Source organism: Phoxinus phoxinus (genome assembly GCF_949152265.1).
Source record: "Phoxinus phoxinus genome assembly, chromosome: 25".
Lineage (NCBI taxonomy): Eukaryota > Metazoa > Chordata > Actinopteri > Cypriniformes > Leuciscidae > Phoxinus > Phoxinus phoxinus.
In genome coordinates, this window is record NC_136900.1 from 11346707 (window position 1) to 11368269 (window position 21563).

Genomic DNA, 21563 nt, shown 5'->3' on the forward strand with positions numbered 1-21563 from the left:
CCTTTAAAGGTGCACAGGAGCACCACTGTGCATTCTCATGTGACCGAAAACCACACATACATACTGTATATAAATATACTTCTGATATAGTATACTTCCAATACTTTTGTATCTGCAAGTTATTGCCACTTAACATCAGTTGGTGCAACTTTTAAGTTACTATACTGTATATTCATTTTGTTGTTAAGTAAGAGTTTTGCATAAAATACCATATGTTTTGATGCCTTTAGAGCACTTTGCTGAGCACTGGTGTTCCAAGATGAAGGACAAGGAGAGCCTCTTTGCCAAATGTCACACCACTGTCAATCCAGACAGCTACTACAAAGTATGATCTGAAACAGGAAACCTTGAGAACTGTACAATTTTCCTAATTGTAATGAATGTCACCCAACCTCTCATAATAAGCAGTGACACAACATGTCTATGTGTTTTCAGAGATGCAAATACTCCAGCTGTACCTGTGAGAAGAGTGAGGAATGTCTATGTACGGTGTTCTCCTCATACGCCCGGGCCTGTGCAGCTAAAGGAATATTCCTCCAAGGCTGGCGAGGAATTGTGTGTGGTAAGAAGGCTGAAAGCTGTTTATTTGGCAGACAAATGATGGGTTTTCAAACCAGGTTGTGGTCTGTGTAAAAAAGTTGAAAAGTCTATTTAAAAAGTAAAAACTGTATATTACTGTCATTCTGTTTTCTATAGACCATTAGATTATTTAAGGATAATTCACATTGCGCCGACAGACAGCAACAGACACTTTCATCGGGTTTTGTCAGATGTGTTCGGCGTTGATTGTCTCCCGGTTTCGCCGATTGAATCGTTATGGTAAAGGGGTGGTTGATTATGATTTCACTATTCTAACTTTAGTTAGTGTGTGATGTTGCTGTTTGAGCAGGAACAACATCTGCAAAGTTACAACACTCAAAGTTCAAAGCAAAGGGAGATATTTTCTTTTAAAGAAATTGCTTTTTAAGGACTACAACAAACGGCTGGTAGGGACTACAAGATATTCCTCCCGGGTTAGTGACATCACCAACCCCAATATTTACATAAACCCCGCCCCCTGAACACAATTTATAGATTAGATTATCTATATCTATTTATCTGACTCCAGTTTGAACATAAAAGGCTAAAAGTTTTTGAAATGTTCAGTAGCATGTCTGTGTGAGGTAATCGAAGCTGCTAAGGACACGAGCTCTTGAAGCTCCGCCCCCTGTGCTGGGAGCAGCAGCTCATTTGCATTTAAAGGGACAGACACAAAACAAGGCATTTTTGCTCACCCTCAAAAAGTGACACTTTAACATGCTATATAAAAATATCTGTGGGGTATTTTGAGCTAAAACTTCACATACACACTCTGGGGACATCAGAGATTTATTTTACATGTTGTGAAAAAGGCATTATACCACCCCTTTAAAAAGGCATTTGCCGGATCGTGGAATGTCTCTAATCTGGTGATTGATGCCGTCGGTCACCATCTGTCGGTGCAGTGGGAATAGTTTTTCACACTAACAATGAAATTATATAATTTTGTAGAGGAAAAATTGCTCATCCCTCATTCCTTGCAGTGTACAATAGTTTGTATTTGAAAAAAAATTCTTAGAAGTTTTTCCTTGGCACTATTCTCTGTAAAACTTTTAAAAGTTTATTATAAAAAATGTCATATAAAATACATCTGATTGGGGGTTGTGAAAAGGTAAATATTTTCCAGATATTATTTTAATAATTAATTTGGTTTAGTTTTAGTACAATGATAATATGAAAGCTGATGCTAGAAGATTAGAAGAATGCTTGCCATTTTGCCACATGCACTTTTACAACGCATTCCTTTCAAACTGATCCCCACAGAGAAGTATACAGAGAACTGCCCGGCATCGCAGAACTACTCCTATCAGCTGCAGAGCTGCCAGCGCACCTGTCTTTCTCTCGCCTCTGAGCGCCAAAGCTGCAGCGTTGACTTTGTGCCTGTTGATGGATGTGCATGTCCAGATGGACTCTACCAGGATGAGAATGGACTGTGTGTACCTATGGAAAAATGTCCATGTTACCACAACGGACAGAAAATCCATCCCGGCAAGTCTGTCAACATTAGGGATGAACACTGGTAAGTGGATGATAGTATTATTATTAGTGACCTAGAACTTTACAAACTATAAATTTAATAGACAGTTTGACCTTATTTCTCTGTCCAGTGTTTGCATCAATGGAAAGTTCCACTGTCGCTCCTGGAAAACCCAAATTCTTGGTATGAAAAATTACTTTCATCGACTGCATGTTAAATAATATGCTTTTGGTTTACATGGACTACTATCACCAATACAGGGCTATCATGATATCTGTTAGTAAGGCTTTATAGAGTTGTCTTGTCAAATGTGAAACTGGAATTAAACCAACAAACAACAGTAAACAGTGGTCAACTGATATGTTTTTTTATTTATTGATATAATGCAGATATAAATGATGATGCGCAAGTTAACTTGAAGATTGTAAATAACTATGCTGCAATACAATTAATTTTACATAAGAATACATGCAAATGTAACAGCTATAAATGATTTTATATATTTACTAATAATTAAACCAATTTTAAATTTTCCAAATCTTTTTGTTGTATCAGTCTAGCACTAATAGTAAATTACTCAACATCTGTTGTAAACGTTCTTTAAATATGGTTTCTGATGTAAAAAGTACATGAATGGTGCAGCATCTGCGTCTGATGTCTTTTGCAGGATGTCCCTCTCCAAAGATTTTCTTTAACTGCAGTACAGCAGGCCAAGATGAACACGGATTGGAGTGTGCACAGACTTGTTCACAACAGGAAGTTGACTGCGTGAGTCCATAGTTTCCAGCATCACTTCTCTTTCTTTCCCAAAGTCGACCGCTTGATTTTGCTGGTGGTCTTATTTTTGTTTTCTTCCCTTCTTTCCAGTTCTCGCTGGACTGTCAATCTGGCTGCCAGTGTCCTTTAGGTCTATTGGATGATGGCAGAGGACACTGTGTTAAACCGGATAACTGCCCATGTAAACATGATGGACAGTTTTATGCACCAGGATCTGAGATAACCGTAGATTGCAATAAATGGTTTGTAAAACCAGTGTTATTTTAGTTTCATTCATATAATATTATATTTTTTATTTATATTTTGAATTAGTTTTAATATATTTTCCATTTTCATTTTAGTTAAAGTTTTAGTAATTGTTGGGTTTGTGTGTTTTTATCTTTTTTTTATCTATATAGTTTTTATTCAGTTTTATTTACTTTAGTACTAAACTAGTTCAACTATACATAATTTAGAAATGTTGCAACTAGCTGGAATAAAACGTTTTTTTATTCTTTTAGTTAACGATAGTAACCCTACGTAAAACAACAGCCATTACCACATTAAAGTTAAATTGCTATATAAAAAAACTGAACATTGAGTTAATACACTAATTCGCTTTTTATGATCTATTAGTATTATACTGTAGAATGACATAAGATTTAATTCTACCTCTATATTTGCAGCACTTGTCGACGGGGAAATTGGAAATGTACACATAATAAGTGTCCAGGCATATGCACCATATACGGCAGCGGACACTATAAAACTTTCGATCAGCAAAGGTTTGGCTTCAGGGGAGACTGCAGTTATATTGCTGCTCAGGTATGAGCTATGGGTGGACACAACAGCATTTGGTCAGAGACTTCATGAAAATAAAGTTACAAATAAACCTCTTCCTTCAGGAGGTAAAAGGTTAACGCTCTCTTGTTTTACAGAATAAGTGTGGAAATAAAACTGGCAATTTTCACGTGATTACCGAAAACATGCCTTGTGGAACAACAGGAACCACTTGTTCAAAGGCCGTAGGGATACTTTTGGGGGTAAGGCTGCAGGCATAGGTCTCATGCTCATTCAGGGTAAAATAAAAGATGTTTCTAAAGGGTCATTAAATACTAACACAATTTTTACATATTGTATAAGATACGCATCAATTTTTAATTTAAAAGGCCAATTTTTCATTTTAAAAGGCCATTTGAAAGCAATATCGAGTGAATGTCAGTCACTGGATGCAATATTTGTTTTGAGAACTGACATGTGCTGAAATGGGGGTGTTTCATGACCGTTTAATTTAATCTATCATACAGTATCAGTATCTATCATACTGTATAATTTATTTTTATTTTAACTCTCACACACTCACTTACAGAGGACTTGGCTACTGCTTTTTGGTGGGACTGTAACAGCCACTGATACTGGAAGTGGTCCAAAGATCACGTACAATGAGAGAAACGTTGGGATGTACCTTGTCATTGATGCTGACATCGGACTGACAATTTTGTGGGACCGCAAAACCACCGTCCGCATCATTCTGCAACCTCAGCACAGGGTGAGTTGAAGTCACGAATCATGTTCTGCAGTTTTTCTTGTTTTGCACTGACATTTCCTGACAACTTATATAGGTCCCTCAATATAATTTATTTGTAGCGCAACCTCTGTGCTTCGTTATATTTTCGCAGGGAGACGTTTGTGGCTTGTGTGGAAATTTCAATGGGAATGGAAAAGATGACTTTACCACTCAGGGAAATTTGCCAACTACAAATGTAATGGAGTTTGTGGACAGCTGGAAAGTGTTAAGCACCTGCCCTGATGCAAAACCAGACTTTAACCCCTGCCTTGCTACCCCCCATCGAGAGACATGGGCAAAAATACAATGTAGCATCATTAAGGAAGTTACGTTCAAAGACTGCCATAACAAGGTACAGATGGAAAACATTTTGAGTTCATAAATTGAAGTTTCCTGTAATGTGGTATATAAGAATCCAACATCATAACATGCTCCCACAGGTGGATCCAAACCCATATCATGAGAACTGCGTCAAGGACTCGTGCTCGTGTGACACAGGTGGAGATTGTGAGTGCCTCTGTACAGCTGTGGCAGCTTATGCTCAAGCTTGCATTGAGGCAGGTGTTTGTGTCGTTTGGAGAACACCTGAGTTCTGCCGTAAGCATCTTTAATTTTAGTGCACACCTTAAATCTGTAACCTTTCTTTGAACAATGCATTGCCAGTTTATTGCAATGTACATGTTGTTTGTACATGTTCATACTTGTATTCATGTTGCTCTGTTAGCTGTGTACTGTGACTACTACAATGAACCAGAAGAATGCACATGGCACTACAGTCCTTGTCATACACCCTGCTACAAAACCTGTCTCAACCCTGATGGCATCTGCAATAACACTTTACCCAACCTGGAAGGTGAGTGCACACTAGTTTGCATTTCTGAAGACTGAGTGTACACACACTGGATATCTCTAGGCCTTAGCGGGGTATATTTAGTGCTAAACTGGTTTTTTTTTTGTAAAAGTATTATTTCTAATTGCTAGTAACTAACAGGGCTGGAAATGGCTGGGACTCTAATTTAGAAAAATGAATTTATTACTTTCAATGACCTTTCAGATGTATTTAAATATAAAATATTCTATAAAACATCTAACATATTTCATGCTTCCTCCAAACATTGATTCTGACAGAGAAGGGTGTCCATTGGCTGCAACCTGCATATATAAATTAATTAATATTAAATATCTGGGGCTTTGGCTTGACTCACAACTCTTTTACAGTAGGTGTCATATCAATTCTGTTGTAAAAAAGATTAATTGTAATTTACAAATATTATATTGTTCTATTCACTGTTTTACTCAACTGATTAGGCTAAGAATTGTGTCACAGTTAATATTTCCCATATTAGACTATGCGGATGTTGTCTATCAAAACACATCTGAAACAAACTTGAAAGCAATAAATGTTGCTTTCAATAATATATGTAGATTTGTGCTGAGATGTCCATTTACCACTCCACCACTGTGTAATGTATGACTCGCTGAACTTATTATCACCAGAAGACAGTATCACTGGTATCAGGTCATTTTTAAATGTATGTATTATTATTATCCCTCTTACCTGAAGGAATATTTAATTCCCTATAGACCCAGCTATAGATTTAGACACGCTGAATATCTCTCCTTTATTGTGCCAAACATCTTCAAAGAGAGTGGTAGACGTGCCTTTAAATTTAAAGCCCCTTCAGACTGGAATAGCCTGCCTGGGTCTCTAAGATCTGTCACTTCCTTGCGTTCCTTCAAAATATCTCTTTTTGTCTACTTGCAAGCAAACTGTTGCTGTAAATGTTTTCCTCATGTTTGACTGGATTTTTGTTTGTTTTCTATATCTAAATATATGGGATACCTTTTGTCCTTTCTTTTTTATTTATGTGTATATATGCTAGTATGGGTGTAGGTGTATACATACGTGTATGTAAGGGCTAAATGTTGTCATGCATCTTAATACTACAATATGTTTTATGCATTGATTGTTTCCAATAATGATTCGGTGGGCTGGGCTGGTAGGGTGAGGTGGGATGAGGGAGAGCTTTTGTGAGTGTGAATGTATATGTGCTGTATTGTCTTTGTCTTTGTCTTGAGGACCCCCTCGAAAACGAGATGTCTCATCTCAAGGGGTTATCCTCAACAATAAATTTCAAATATCATGGCCAATTACAAAAGTCGACATTGAACAAACAACTATTTATTATATATCTTTTATTGCACTGTGTTTTTGTTCTAAATTTAGATTCTGAATTTCGTTGTTGTAAGCTATTGAGTGAATAAAAGATAGAAATCCCTTTCATTTTCCTAAAAAGTGCACTTGAGCATCATCCCCCCTCGAAATTCATTCCATGTACTCCGCCCCACCCCGTAGCCTCACATTTACAACCCTGTTAACAAGTTAAGAATGTTTTTTTTGTTTTTTTTGTTTTATGATTATATAGCAAACATTTTCTCAGTAAATTTTATTAACCAATTCTGTTGACCTAATCCTTTAATATCCCTGGGAGAATATTGTAAAACTTAAAAAATATGATTTCATCTCCAACAGCAATGACCTAGAACAAAATTAATCTTAAACAATTTCTACTTCCTAGATGACTCCGCAATCTACAGGGAAAGAAAATATTTGTACATAAGGCATTTTTCCCCGCATAGCAGCCCATTACAGGCAATGTTAAGGAAGCTTAACATTGCTTAAAGTAGTTAGTCACTGGCTTTGAAGGATCAAAGCACCTTATTGATCATAAGTAACCTGCTGTGCACATACACATTTTTTTTTTTTTTTTTTTACATTTAAGCTTTTTCGATAGAAAACCGTTATACCAGAAAAGCAGACTAAATGTTTAAAGGTCCTTGCACAGACTAAAGGTCCTTGCCCACTGTGTCCGAAACTCTCGTCTGAAGTTTTCGCATGTTAAAAAATAAATACGACTTCACGTTATGTCAATCACGTTTACACACTGCCTCCGAAACTTTCGTCCATCATGAAAAAATTTGGATCAGGGTCGACCTTCTGCGTTTTTCGCATCTGTAGCAAGCATTTTGAGGTGTTTTGACAACGAAAAAACACATACGAAAATTTCGGACTGCAAATTTCGGTGTGCAAGGACCTTTAATGTACTTGTAGACATCTAATTTATAAACTGGGGCACATTGATGTGCCAGCATTTTTTATGTTTAACATTTTTAGAACGTGCCTGTTTGTGTACTCTTATGAAATGGAGTTGCTCATTTTGGCCTGCCCTGTTAGATACATTAGGGAAAATAGCAATGGAATGATTCTTTCTAATCCCAGAGGATCTTTTTTTTCCAGGATGTTATCCAAAATGTCCAGAGGATAAGCCTATTTATGATGAAACAAACCAGATCTGTGTGGAGGAATGTATGATTATTACAACTACCACAACAACACCAGAACCTCCCACAACAACACTAGAACCTACCACAACAACTACCACAAAGCCTCCTACAACAACACCAGAACCTACCACAACAACTACCACAAAGCCTCCTACAACAACACCAGAACCTTCCACAACAACACCAGAACCTACACCGACAACTACCACAAAGCCTCCTACAACAACACCAGAACCTACCACATCATCTACCCCTACACCGACAACTACCACAAAGCCTCCTACAACAACACCAGAACCTTCCACAACAACACCAGAACCTACCACAACAACTACCACAAAGGCTCCTACAACAACACCAGAACCTACCACAACAACTACCACAAAGCTTCCTACAACAACACCAGAACCTACCACATCATCTACCCCTACACCGACAACTACCACAAAGCCTCCTACAACAACACCAGAACCTACCACATCATCTACCCCTACACCGACAACTACCACAAAGCCTCCTACAACAACACCAGAAACTACCACATCATCTACCCCTACACCGACTACTACCACAAAGCCTCCTACAACAACACCAGAACCTACCACATCATCTACCCCTACACCGACTACCACAAAGTCTACTACAACACCAGAACCTACCACATCATCTACCCCTACACCGACAACTACCACAAAGCCTCCTACAACAACACCAGAACCTACCACATCATCTACCCCTACACCGACAACTACCACAAAGCCTCCTACAACAACACCAGAACCTTCCACAACAACACCAGAACCTACCACAACAACTACCACAAAGGCTCCTACAACAACACCAGAACCTACCACAACAACTACCACAAAGCTTCCTACAACAACACCAGAACCTACCACATCATCTACCCCTACACCGACAACTACCACAAAGCCTCCTACAACAACACCAGAACCTACCACATCATCTACCCCTACACCGACAACTACCACAAAGCCTCCTACAACAACACCAGAACCTTCCACAACAACACCAGAACCTACCACAACAACTACCACAAAGGCTCCTACAACAACACCAGAACCTACCACAACAACTACCACAAAGCTTCCTACAACAACACCAGAACCTACCACATCATCTACCCCTACACCGACAACTACCACAAAGCCTCCTACAACAACACCAGAACCTACCACATCATCTACCCCTACACCGACTACTACCACAAAGCCTCCTACAACAACACCAGAACCTACCACATCATCTACCCCTACACCGACTACCAAAAAGTCTACTACAACACCAGAACCTACCACATCATCTACCCCTACACCGACAACTACCACAAAGCCTCCTACAACAACACCAGAACCTACCACATCAACACAAGAACCTACCACATCATCTACCCCTACACCAACAACTACCACATTTTCATCGACAACAGCTGAGACTACGCCATGTCTTATATGTGAGTGGTCTGAATGGTTTAATGTATATAATCCTGCATTGCAAGGAGGGGATGACTTGGAGACTTATGAAAATATTGCAGGAAGTGGAAAAAATATCTGTGAACAGCCAGAAGATATTGAATGTAGGGCTGTGGGCCAACCTAACATGAACTTTGAAGATTATATTCATTTTTCAAAACAAGTTGCCCAGTGCAATGTTTCATATGGATTAAAATGTAAGAAAGAACAACAGAATTCCCGCCCCAATAAATGTGTTAACTATGAAATACGGGTTTACTGCTGTTTCATTTGTACAACACCACCACCATCAACAACAACAGTATTTACTACATCACCTATTACAACAACACCAATAACACCAGAACCTACCATAACAACACCAGAACCTACCACATCATCTACACCAACAACTACCACAAAGTCTCCTACAACAACAACAACAACAACAGGACCTACCACATCATCTACCCCTCCACCGACAACTACCACAGAGTCTCCTACAACAACACCAGGACCTACCACATCATCTACCCCTACAACTACCACAAAGCATCCTACAACAACACCAGAACCTCCCACAACAACACCAGAACCTACCACAACACCACCAGAACCAACCACAACAACTACCACAAAGCCTCCTACAACAACACCAGGACCTACCACATCATCTACCCCTACACCGACTACCACAAAGTCTACTACAACACCAGAACCTCCCACAACAACACCAGAACCTACCACAACAACTACCACAAAGCCTCCTACAACAACACCAGGACCTACCACAACAACTACAACAAAGCCTCCTACAACAACACCAGGACCTACCACATCATCTACCCCTACACCGACTACCACAAAGTCTACTACAACACCAGAACCTACCACAACAACACCAGAACCTCCCACAACAACACCAGAAACTACCACAACAACTACTACAAAGCCTCCTACAACAACACCAGGACCTACCACATCGACTACCACAAAGTCTACTACAACACCAGAACCTACCACAACAACTACAACAAAGCCTCCTACAACAACACCAGGACCTACCACATCATCTACCCCTACACCGACTACCACAAAGTCTACTACAACACCAGAACCTACCACAACAACACCAGAACCTACCACAACAACTACCACAAAGCCTCCTACAACAACACCAGAACCTACCACATCATCTACCCCTACACCGACTACCACAAAGTCTACTACAACACCAGAACTTCCCACAACAACACCAGAACCTACCACAACAACTACCACAAAACCTCCTACAACAACACCAGGACCTACCACATCGTCTACCCCTACACCGACTACCACAAAGTCTACTACAACACCAGAACCAACCACAACAACACCAGAACCTACCACAACAACTACCACAAAGCCTCCCACAACAACACCAGAACCTACCACATCGTCTACCCCTACACCGACTACCACAAAGTCTACTACAACACCAGAACCTACCACAACAACTACCACAAAGCTTCCTACAACAACACCAGGACCTATCACATCATTTACCCCTACACCGACTACCACAAACTCTACTACAACACCAGAACCTCCCACAACAACACCAGAACCTACCACAACAACTACCACAAAGCCTCCTACAACAACACCAGAACCTACCACATCATCTACCCCTACACCGACTACCACAAAGTCTACTACAACACCAGAACCTACCACAACAACACCAGAACCTACCACAACAACTACCACAAAGCCTCCTACAACAACACCAGAACCTACCACATCATCTACCCCTACACCGACTACCACAAAGTCTACTACAACACCAGAACTTCCCACAACAACACCAGAACCTACCACAACAACTACCACAAAACCTCCTACAACAACACCAGGACCTACCACATCGTCTACCCCTACACCGACTACCACAAAGTCTACTACAACACCAGAACCAACCACAACAACACCAGAACCTACCACAGCAACTACCACAAAGCCTCCCACAACAACACCAGAACCTACCACATCGTCTACCCCTACACCGACTACCACAAAGTCTACTACAACACCAGAACCTACCACAACAACTACCACAAAGCTTCCTACAACAACACCAGGACCTATCACATCATTTACCCCTACACCGACTACCACAAAGTCTACTACAACACCAGAACCTCCCACAACAACACCAGAACCTACCACAACAACTACCACAAAGCCTCCTACAACAACACCAGAACCTACCACATCATCTACCCCTACACCGACTACCACAAAGTCTACTACAACACCAGAACTTCCCACAACAACACCAGAACCTACCACAACAACTACCACACAACCTCCTACAACAACACCAGGACCTACCACATCGTCTACCCCTACAACGACTACCACAAAGTCTACTACAACACCAGAACCAACCACAACAACACCAGAACCTACCACAACAACTACCACAAAGCCTCCCACAACAACACCAGAACCTACAACATCGTCTACCCCTACACCGACTACCACAAAGTCTACTACAACACCCGAACCTACCACAACAACTACCACAAAGCTTCCTACAACAACACCAGGACCTACCACATCATTTACCCCTACACCGACTACCACAAAGTCTACTACAACACCAGAACCTCCCACAACAACACCAGAACCTACCACAACAACTACAAAAAAGTCTCCTACAACAACACCAGGACCTACCACATCGTCTACCCCTACACCGACTACCACAAAGTCTACTACAACACCAGAACCTCCCACAACAACACCAGAACCTACCACAACAACTACCACAAAGCCTCCTACAACAACACCAGGACCTACCACATCACCTACCCCTACACCGACTACCACAAAGTCTACTACAACACCAGAACCTCCCACAACAACACCAGAACCTACCACAACAACTACCACAAAGCCTCCTACAACAACACCAGAACCTACCACATCATCTACACCTACACCGACTACCACAAAGTCTACTACAACACCAGAACTTCCCACAACAACACCAGAACCTACCACAACAACTACCACACAACCTCCTACAACAACACCAGGACCTACCACATCGTCTACCCCTACAACGACTACCACAAAGTCTACTACAACACCAGAACCAACCACAACAACACCAGAACCTACCACAACAACTACCACAAAGCCTCCCACAACAACACCAGAACCTACAACATCGTCTACCCCTACACCGACTACCACAAAGTCTACTACAACACCCGAACCTACCACAACAACTACCACAAAGCTTCCTACAACAACACCAGGACCTACCACATCATTTACCCCTACACCGACTACCACAAAGTCTACTACAACACCAGAACCTCCCACAACAACACCAGAACCTACCACAACAACTACAAAAAAGTCTCCTACAACAACACTAGGACCTACCACATCGTCTACCCCTACACCGACTACCACAAAGTTTACTACAACACCAGAACCTCCCACAACAACACCAGAACCTACCACAACAACTACCACAAAGCCTCCTACAACAACACCAGGACCTACCACATCACCTACCCCTACACCGACTACCACAAAGTCTACTACAACACCAGAACATCCCACAACAACACCAGAACCTATCACAACAACTACCACAAAGCCTCCTACAACAACACCAGGACCTACCACATCATCTACCCCTACACCGACTACCACAAAGTCTACTACAACACCAGAACCTCCCACAACAACACCAGAACCTACCACAACAACTACAACAAAGCCTCCTACGACAACACCACGACCTACCACATCGACTACCATAAAGTCTACTACAACACCAGAACCTCCCACAACAACACCAGAACCTACCACAACAACTACAACAAAGCCTCCTACGACAACACCACGACCTACCACATCGACTACCACAAAGTCTACTACAACACCAGAACCTCCCACAACAACACCAGAACCTACCACAACAACTACCACAAAGCCTCCTACAACAACACCACGACCTACCACATCGACTACCACAAAGTCTACTACAACACCAGAACCTCCCACAACAACACCAGAACCTACCACAACAACTACAACAAAGCCTCCTACAACAACATCAGGACCTACCACATCATCTACCCCTACACCGACTACCACAAAGTCTACTACAACACCAGAACCTCCCACAACAACACCAGAACCTACCACATCATCTACCCCTACATCGACAACTACCACAAAGTCTCCTACAACAACAGAACCAGCCACATCCACCCCTACATCCACAACTACCACAAAACCTACTACAACAACACCAGAAACTACCACATCGTCTACTCCTACACCGACAACAACACAGTCTGCAACAGCTAAAACGATAAGTATTATTACTGGAGAAACAAAAACTCCTATTACAGGAGCACCTCAAGAGCATTCAACAGAATCTACCACATCACCTACACCGACAACTACCATGAAGCCTACTACAACAACAACAACAGAATCCACCACATCACCTTCACCGACAACTACCATGAAGCCTACTACAACAACAACAACAGAATACACCACATCACCTAAACCAACAACTACCATAAAACCTACAACATCATTTACATCTACACCAACTCCAACTCCGCACTATGACTGCCCTGAATGGGACAAAAACGTAAATTTTTTAATATACTTTTATTTTATTAAATATAAGTAGTGAGAATTTTTTCCTAAAGTAGAAATGTACTTTTAAGAGTATCCATGATCCCATTTAAATTTCCAAGAAAACAACATAGACTACATTGTGATTTTGCATGTATCAGTCTTTCTAATTCCAGCATCCATTTTTCATTATCACCAGACAAACGAGACCTTCATCCTGTGTAACTGCACCATGGCGAGGTGCATAGAAGACAACATTATTGAAATTATCCCATTCGAATGCCCTCCATTGCAGAACATCACCTGTGAAAATGGCAAAAAACCTGTGCTTGTGTTTGATGAGCATGGCTGCTGCCAGTATTACCAATGTGACTGTGAGTATACTGGTCTACACAATTTTTATATTTGATTCAGTAATCATTAATAGCAATGATGTCCTTCCAAGCCCAATGTGCTTGATTTGAACTGTTATGCTTTCATGATTTCAAAAATGCTTTAAATTTTGAAAGTATTACTTGAAAATGCTTGTTTTTTTCCGCCTTGAACATCTAGCGTCTTAAAAGAAGAAAAATATATTTTTTAATCATTTTAAAAGAAAACAATGAAGTTATTATGCGTGATTTACTTAGGTCTCATTAAGTCTCTGCTTTGATGTGGCACAAGTAAATAAAAGGATTCGTAATTGGCACCTGCTTGCCTGTCACAGGTTACAATGAAAAAGTGGTTGCATTTTGAATTCTTTAAATGTCAACAGTTAATATACACAGTATTGACCAAATTCAGGTAACTTGTTTAGTTCAAATATCTGAAGGCTTTTTGTTATTGTTCGTAGGCTTTTGTGAAGGCTGGGGTGACCCGCATTACATTACATTTGATGGACTTTTCTACAGTTATCAAGGAAACTGCACTTATATATTAATGGAGGAAATAAGGCCTCAGTACCATTTAAAGATCTACATTGACAATGTCTACTGTGACCCTATTGAGCATGTATCCTGTCCCAGATCCATTATTGTGTCTTACAACAAACTAGTCATAACACTAACAAATCATAATCTCATCGGAGGTGCAGACCTAGAGGTGAGACTTTCTAAATTTGGAAGGATGAAACATGTTCTTTTTGTGCATTGCAGTATAAGTATCCTATGTTTTTCTTGTAATTGTCTCTTGTCCTAACAGGCTGTTAAGGACAATGTTAAGTTAACTCTCCCATATGCTTTTAATGGTGTGAGGGTTATAAGCTCAGGCCTAGACTTGTTCCTGAGTATTCCACAGCTGGGTGTTGATATAACATTTGGAGCCACTGGCTTTGGTGTCAACCTGCCATACCAGCGTTTTGGAAACAACACACAAGGTCACTGTGGTAAGTTAGCCACCCCCGGATTTTTGTATGGATGGTGACATCACAATGTGTACGAGGGGTTTGTTTTTTTGCATTTTTTCATCTAAATTATTCCACATAATTCTCACTTAGGAACATGCAACAACAACAGAGCTGATGACTGCATGATCCCTGAAGGGATCTTGGTGAACGACTGTGCAGTGATGGCGGATTACTGGCCAGCCAGTGGTGTGAACGGTGAAATTTGCACTCCACCAACTGCATTGCCTACAGTTGGGGGTGATCTTAAACCTACACCTAACCCATGCCAGGCCCACCCTGAATGCAAACTCCTCAATAGCGAGTGAGTTGATTCTGTGTGGTGTTTTAACTATAAATTTCAATAAACGGAGCGTCCAAAGTGATATTTACTACTACTGTCTTCCTCAGGTTGTTCAAAGCATGTCATTCCCACGTTTCCCCTGACAACTTCTTTTTAGGTTGTCAATATGATAGTTGTCATATGAGCAACCCTGCCGTGGTGTGTACCAGTCTGCAGAGCTACGCAAGGGCTTGCTCTCAATTAGGGGTCTGCATACACTGGAGGAACTACACTAACCTTTGCAGTAAGTTGCATTTGATATCATATAGTTGCTTTAGATTTTTCAAAACCTCAAATAGTTTTTTTTGAACCTCTGTGGGTTTAAATTCCTTTTTTATATTTTAGACCCAATATTTCTCGAAGCTATGGAGGTTATTTAAGTGTATTTGTCTTTTCATCCCCAGATATTGAATGTCCAGCAGACAAAGTCTTCAATCCTTGTGGCCCAGCTGAGCCACCAAGCTGTGATGATATGTATGCCCATTAATTCATATTTAAAAAAAGAATCTAGACAGTTGTGGGAATGAAAGTTTAGTGCTTATTCAGTATTGAGGAATATGGCAGATATGTACTTCAAAATTATTAAACACATTATTATGCAGTTTAAGAGTTAATAAAGCCTGTTATGCAGATTTGTTCCTTAACGTTTATAGGAATGAATCTCAGGTGATGTATTTTAATTGCAGACCTGAACGGAACACCATTACAGTGCATACGGAGGGCTGCTTCTGTCCTGAAGGAACATTGCTCTTCAACAAGGAAACAGGAATCTGTGTGAACAAATGTGGTAAGAAGCCTCTAATTCAAGTGTGTGTGCGTGCATTAGGCATTCAAATTGAAATGTATATAAAAAACATGCATCATCCTGCATGTCTTGGCCACTTTTTGAAAACACTTTTTGATTTTGTTCTCCCCTTTTTATTTGTAGGATGCCTGGACGCCTCTGGGACACCACGTGAGGTGCGGCGGTGTTTAAAGCCATACTCAATATGAGTATTTCATTTCATAGATCTTAAATGTATTCATTCCAGAATGCATTCCGACAATCTCAGTGAAAAAATGAATCCAAGATGGCGGTTGATAGAACTGGAGAGAGAACTGTGACTTATATTCATCCTTATAATTAATTCAGTTCTGAAAAGTATCCATAAAATAGTGCAACTATATTCGTACCAGTATTCTTGTGTGATATGCATTTTTATGCTTATTAGATTAAAATTTTAGCTAAACAATATACTAATGTGAGTACTCTTTATGTGAGTTGCGCTATTTGTAGTAGCTGCCTATGTAGAATTTCAAATCGGTCACTTATGAGGTTCTATCACTGGCAAACCAACAAAAATTTACAATAGTGTAAATAAACCGTAAGTACTAGTGATTGATCTTTTCTTCCATATTATGTATTATTTTCATCAGAGTTTAACGGATTAATGAAAAGAAAAAAATGTAGGGTGGGTAATTGGTTCTATCATCAGTTGTTGATTGGATTGGATAAATCGTTTAGAATATAATCTATAACACGCATTTACAAAATCAATTGGGTGAATTTATATTTAATGCCAACTTTAAAGAATTATCTCCAGGAATATATAACCGGACTTTTAACTGAATCCTCTTGTTTTTTGTGGCAGTTTGATGAGGTTTTCGAGTACAACTGCGAAGAGTGTATTTGTGAAAAGGCCAGCAAATCTGTGAACTGTAAGCACAAGAACTGTCCTGATGTGAATCCTGAGAGCTGCACTGAACCCGGCTTTGTGCTAGTCAATGTCACCAATCCTTCAGATTCATGCTGCAGCAAACAAGTTTGCAGTAAGACGAGTTTATTTACAGTTTTTAAAGGGGTTTGCTTTAGGTTTGCATCGCCTAAGTCTCCTCTACTCTGTTTCGTGATGTAGATTGTGATGTCAGCATTTGCCCACCTTTGGATAAAAAGTGTGGAGTCGGATATGCGCCAGTCCTGGAAGTGCCTAACGGAAAATGCTGTCCAGAAATCAAATGCGGTATTCACACTTCACTTAATTTTTGTGATATTCTTATGCCTGTTTTCATGTCAGATGCTGTGTGTATCACCTTGAATATCATTCTATATAGTTTTGTAATCTTTTGTCGTTTGCCTCCTTAGAGCCAAAGAAAGTTTGTGTCCACAAAAACATAGAATATGAGGTAACTAAAATGACTCTAATATTACCATTTTAAAAATATCTCAAGTTTTTTTAATTTAAATAATTATTAATGAAAGTTATGCACGCTCAACTCTCTCCCCTCACTTCCCTCAGCCTGGAACCGACATCACCGTCGTTGACTGTCAGGAATGTAGCTGTACATGGGATGTGGATCCTAAAACACAGTGGTTCAAGATTAAATGTGGATTTGTGCAGTGTAATGAGAAATGTAAACCTGTAAGTTGTTTGACAAGTTTCTGATCGGCTTGTCTCAGGAACGAGTTATTTTTTACTTCATTTGATGTTTATTTTTCCCAGGGTTATGAATATATTGAAACAAGCTCGGACGACTGCTGTGGAAAGTGTGTGCAAACTCACTGCATCATCAACATCAATGGCGTTGAGCATATACTGCAGGTAAGGTCAAACGTCAAAAGCGCAGTTATCTTGAGGTGTGGAGAAAAGGACAAAACTGTAAATAATTAAATGTAACTTTTTCTTTTTTAACTTATCCTCACAAAATGAAAGTTTTTGCTGCAAAACAAAACCTAAAGCTGGATAAAAAAGCATTATAAAATTAGTTGCACTATATCGCAAGCTTTCTGAATGTGTGTGAGAAACCGCTAAATTTAACCCATTATTCACTGAATCTAAATCTAATGTTTTTGCAATGTCCTTTATTTGAATTTGACTTGTTCTCTTTTCCTTTATAGGACGGAGCCACTTTGCCCACTACAAACCAGGGCTGTGACAGAATCACTTGCACAAAAGTTAATGGACAGTTCATCACTGACAAATACACAGTCCAGTGCCCTCCTTTCAACGTTTCCAACTGCCAGCCTGTCAGTACATCAAATATCACACAAACACACATTTACATGTTATACTGACCAGTCTTGGTGATTAAATCACATTGATGACATTCTGCCCTTGTGATTCGCTCTACAGGGTACCATTCAGCTGTCAGCTGATGGCTGCTGCCATGTTTGTGAGTATTTTTTTAAAGAAAATTATAAAAAATTTTGTTGATTTGAGTAAATTATTAACGTGTCCTTGTGCGTTCAATTGCCTGTGTTTGTAGGTGCGGAACAAATGAAGGGATGTAAAGTACAGACTGTTAGCGATTACATAAATCACATGGACTGCCAGTCAGAGAAGAAAATGGACCTGACATTTTGTGGTGGAGACTGTAACAGTTTTAGCAGGTGAGTAGGTTTCTGTTACGAAACCTACAAGCAGCATCCTAACTGAAACAGACAGTCATAAGTGACCGATTTGAAATGCTTTACATGTTTTTTTCTCACACATAGGTACACTGCACCTGGATTGTCCTCCTGTAGCTGTTGCCAGGCCACGCGCTCAAGTAATCGCACAGTGAGTCTTGGTTGCGTAAATGGAGACAAAGTAACCTACTCGTACATCCATGTTGAAGAGTGCTCCTGTGGCAAAACTAACTGTCACGTAAATGACGCACTCATTGGAAATAGCCAAAGAAAACGCAGCTTGGGACTTCCGTGAGGAGCAGCGGTGAATCATCAAACCCAAGCAAAAACGAAATGTCTCTCAAGTATCTTAGTGAAAATTTGTAATCGGAAATTAACGTAAATGGCACATTCTTTGTTTAACATTTCTTGCATTTTATCTAAAGGTCTCTTCTTTTTTCTTTGCTTGATAAAGGTGTACTCTTTTGCTTGTTTGAAATTAAAATAAAATTTAAAAAGCATGTTCAACCTAAACACATGTGTATTAAGTCTTGTACTGAAAACATTTGTATATTTTGTTTGTTTATGTTGTTCACATATTTATATATTCCATCTAGAACACAAACCGGACAGATACTGTTTAATTACATTTACAGCATTTGCCATAACCTTGGTGTCACTTGCACCATGATCTACTGTTTGAGCCACAGAAATGCTATAAAAGTAAATGACCAAATAATGTAGTCAGCTGTTTAAATAAGGTTTTACTGGTAGTAAAATTGTATAATACAATTAAATTGCTTTTGTCATGCTATGACAGTGGACAAACACATGAATGACTATAAAACAACACTATTATAAAATACAAAAATTATATAAGCATTAGATCATTTCAGCAAAGCCAGTTGTGCACTAAATTTTACATGCTTTGATGATCTTAAGCAAGGGGTGATTTCTTCATTAGGGCGATTGGGCGAGGCGACGCACCACCAAGTGTGAAAGGGACTTTTTCTATTTTTGACAGGCATTTAAGTTTTGCTCTTTCTATAAAAAAAACCCCAATATGTCTTCAGTTACTGAGTCTTTATTTTCCTATCTCATGGAAAATGAATTGTCCGTATATTGACTAAAATGGTATGTTTGTGTTATCCTGTTGTTAGAAGAGCTGCTTTCACTGTGTGAGATCTTCCAAATTTTTAGCAGTGGATTAAAGACCCCTGTATTAAAAAAAATAATACATGGATTAAAGAAAAATTATGAAAAATTATGGGGGAAAAAAATGCTTATTTGTAATATACCAGACTGAAACTTGTATTGACAGGATGTCTAATGCATCCTACAAGACCGGAATTAAAATCGTGCAAAGTTAAAGGGATAGTTCACTTTAAAATTAAAATTCTGTCATCATTTACTCACCCTCAAGTTGTTTCAAACCTGTATTAATTTATTTCTTCTGCTGAACACAAAGAAAGATATTTTGAAGAATGTCAGTAACCAAACAGTAGTCTGTACCCATTGACTTCCATAGTAGGAAAAAAAAATACTATGGAAGTCAATGGGTACAGACTACTGTTTGGTTACTGACATTCTTCAAAATATCTTTCTTTGTGTTCAGCAGAAGAAATAAATTAATACAGGTTTGAAACAACTTGAGGGTGAGTAAATGATGACAGAATTTTAATCTTTAACCCTTAACCCTTTAACCCTTTAATCATGTATCAAGATCTCTAACAAACATGATCAGGTTGTCTTCTGGGTGGTGGAAGACCACTCTGGATCGGTTTGGTTTATTATTATTTAAATACATATAATCCTGGGGCCTAGAAAGGAGGTTAAGTGAAAACTCTGAGTATGTTAACCCTGAAATGAGGGAAACTCTGGGTTTTCCATTTCAGAATGGGAGGTAGGCTATATCAAACCCAAGAAAGCAGATTAAGTCAAGCCCGTTTCTGAAAGAGCTCGGTAACTTACTGTAAACTACTTTAAACTGACATCTACTTTAAACTTCAAACTTTTTCAAACTATCTGGTCCAAACTTTCACAAGCCAACTTAAAGTTTGTCTCGACTCTCGACGAACTTTTTAATCTAGTTATGCTTGTTGCAGTTAGTCGGTGTTGTAATTGTCCCGCCCCTCCTCCACTGTGATTGGACGGCTGAGTAAAAAGTGACAGCGACGAGCGCTGCGTTTTTTCCAACGTTGAACATTCTTGAATATTCTTTTTCTTCAACTCTCGGCGACCGGTAAAAGCGCCGAGGCTCCCACTGAAAACAATTGCAAAAATCTTTTTTGTTGGACGCATGGGCTAAGTTTTCAGACACAGCCTTTGACTAATGTATGGTGTGGGAGTAAGTCGTCACAACATGCGAGAAAGGTTGACAAGGACCTAGCTAACTGAAATCTTGAACCTCCGAGGCGACAGAGCTCGTAATAAAACCAGAATCAACAGTGGCTTTTCGGAGTTGGCGCGAACTGAGGGGCTTGAAATGTTGAAAAAACGATGCGGAGATGGCGGTTACTCAACAGGTAAGTTAAGGTAATTTAATATACTGAACAGATAAATTGTTACTCTGTGAAGCATTATCTAACATTACTACTGCAAAGGGTCATTTCATTTATGGGTTGTTTACTAGTGCTGT

At 39.6% G+C, this 21563-nt stretch overlaps 1 protein-coding gene across 1 annotated transcript in view; it reads left to right on the plus strand.

The window, feature by feature from the left end:
• The window catches only part of LOC306994062 (uncharacterized protein), a gene marked incomplete at its 5' end in the record, with an annotated part of 34439 nt that extends 14553 nt beyond the window's left edge, over positions 1 to 19886 (plus strand). Inside the window, 34 exons of the mRNA XM_079604369.1 lie at positions 231 to 325; positions 436 to 562; positions 1843 to 2098; positions 2187 to 2239; positions 2724 to 2824; positions 2924 to 3075; positions 3499 to 3637; positions 3751 to 3855; positions 4182 to 4361; positions 4492 to 4731; positions 4820 to 4976; positions 5104 to 5232; positions 7678 to 7870; positions 7912 to 9016; positions 9078 to 10888; positions 10972 to 12610; positions 12672 to 13871; positions 14058 to 14232; positions 14691 to 14938; positions 15038 to 15221; positions 15333 to 15543; positions 15630 to 15805; positions 15966 to 16035; positions 16248 to 16348; positions 16490 to 16521; positions 17193 to 17370; positions 17457 to 17561; positions 17684 to 17724; positions 17838 to 17960; positions 18042 to 18140; positions 18437 to 18565; positions 18672 to 18711; positions 18805 to 18928; positions 19034 to 19886. Of these exons, the coding sequence (XP_079460495.1) occupies positions 231 to 325; positions 436 to 562; positions 1843 to 2098; positions 2187 to 2239; positions 2724 to 2824; positions 2924 to 3075; positions 3499 to 3637; positions 3751 to 3855; positions 4182 to 4361; positions 4492 to 4731; positions 4820 to 4976; positions 5104 to 5232; positions 7678 to 7870; positions 7912 to 9016; positions 9078 to 10888; positions 10972 to 12610; positions 12672 to 13871; positions 14058 to 14232; positions 14691 to 14938; positions 15038 to 15221; positions 15333 to 15543; positions 15630 to 15805; positions 15966 to 16035; positions 16248 to 16348; positions 16490 to 16521; positions 17193 to 17370; positions 17457 to 17561; positions 17684 to 17724; positions 17838 to 17960; positions 18042 to 18140; positions 18437 to 18565; positions 18672 to 18711; positions 18805 to 18928; positions 19034 to 19241 (9926 nt within the window). The 3' untranslated portion in view covers positions 19242 to 19886. The remainder of the gene's footprint in view (positions 1 to 230; positions 326 to 435; positions 563 to 1842; positions 2099 to 2186; positions 2240 to 2723; positions 2825 to 2923; positions 3076 to 3498; positions 3638 to 3750; positions 3856 to 4181; positions 4362 to 4491; positions 4732 to 4819; positions 4977 to 5103; positions 5233 to 7677; positions 7871 to 7911; positions 9017 to 9077; positions 10889 to 10971; positions 12611 to 12671; positions 13872 to 14057; positions 14233 to 14690; positions 14939 to 15037; positions 15222 to 15332; positions 15544 to 15629; positions 15806 to 15965; positions 16036 to 16247; positions 16349 to 16489; positions 16522 to 17192; positions 17371 to 17456; positions 17562 to 17683; positions 17725 to 17837; positions 17961 to 18041; positions 18141 to 18436; positions 18566 to 18671; positions 18712 to 18804; positions 18929 to 19033) is intronic.
• Positions 19887 to 21563: the final 1677 nt, after the last annotated feature.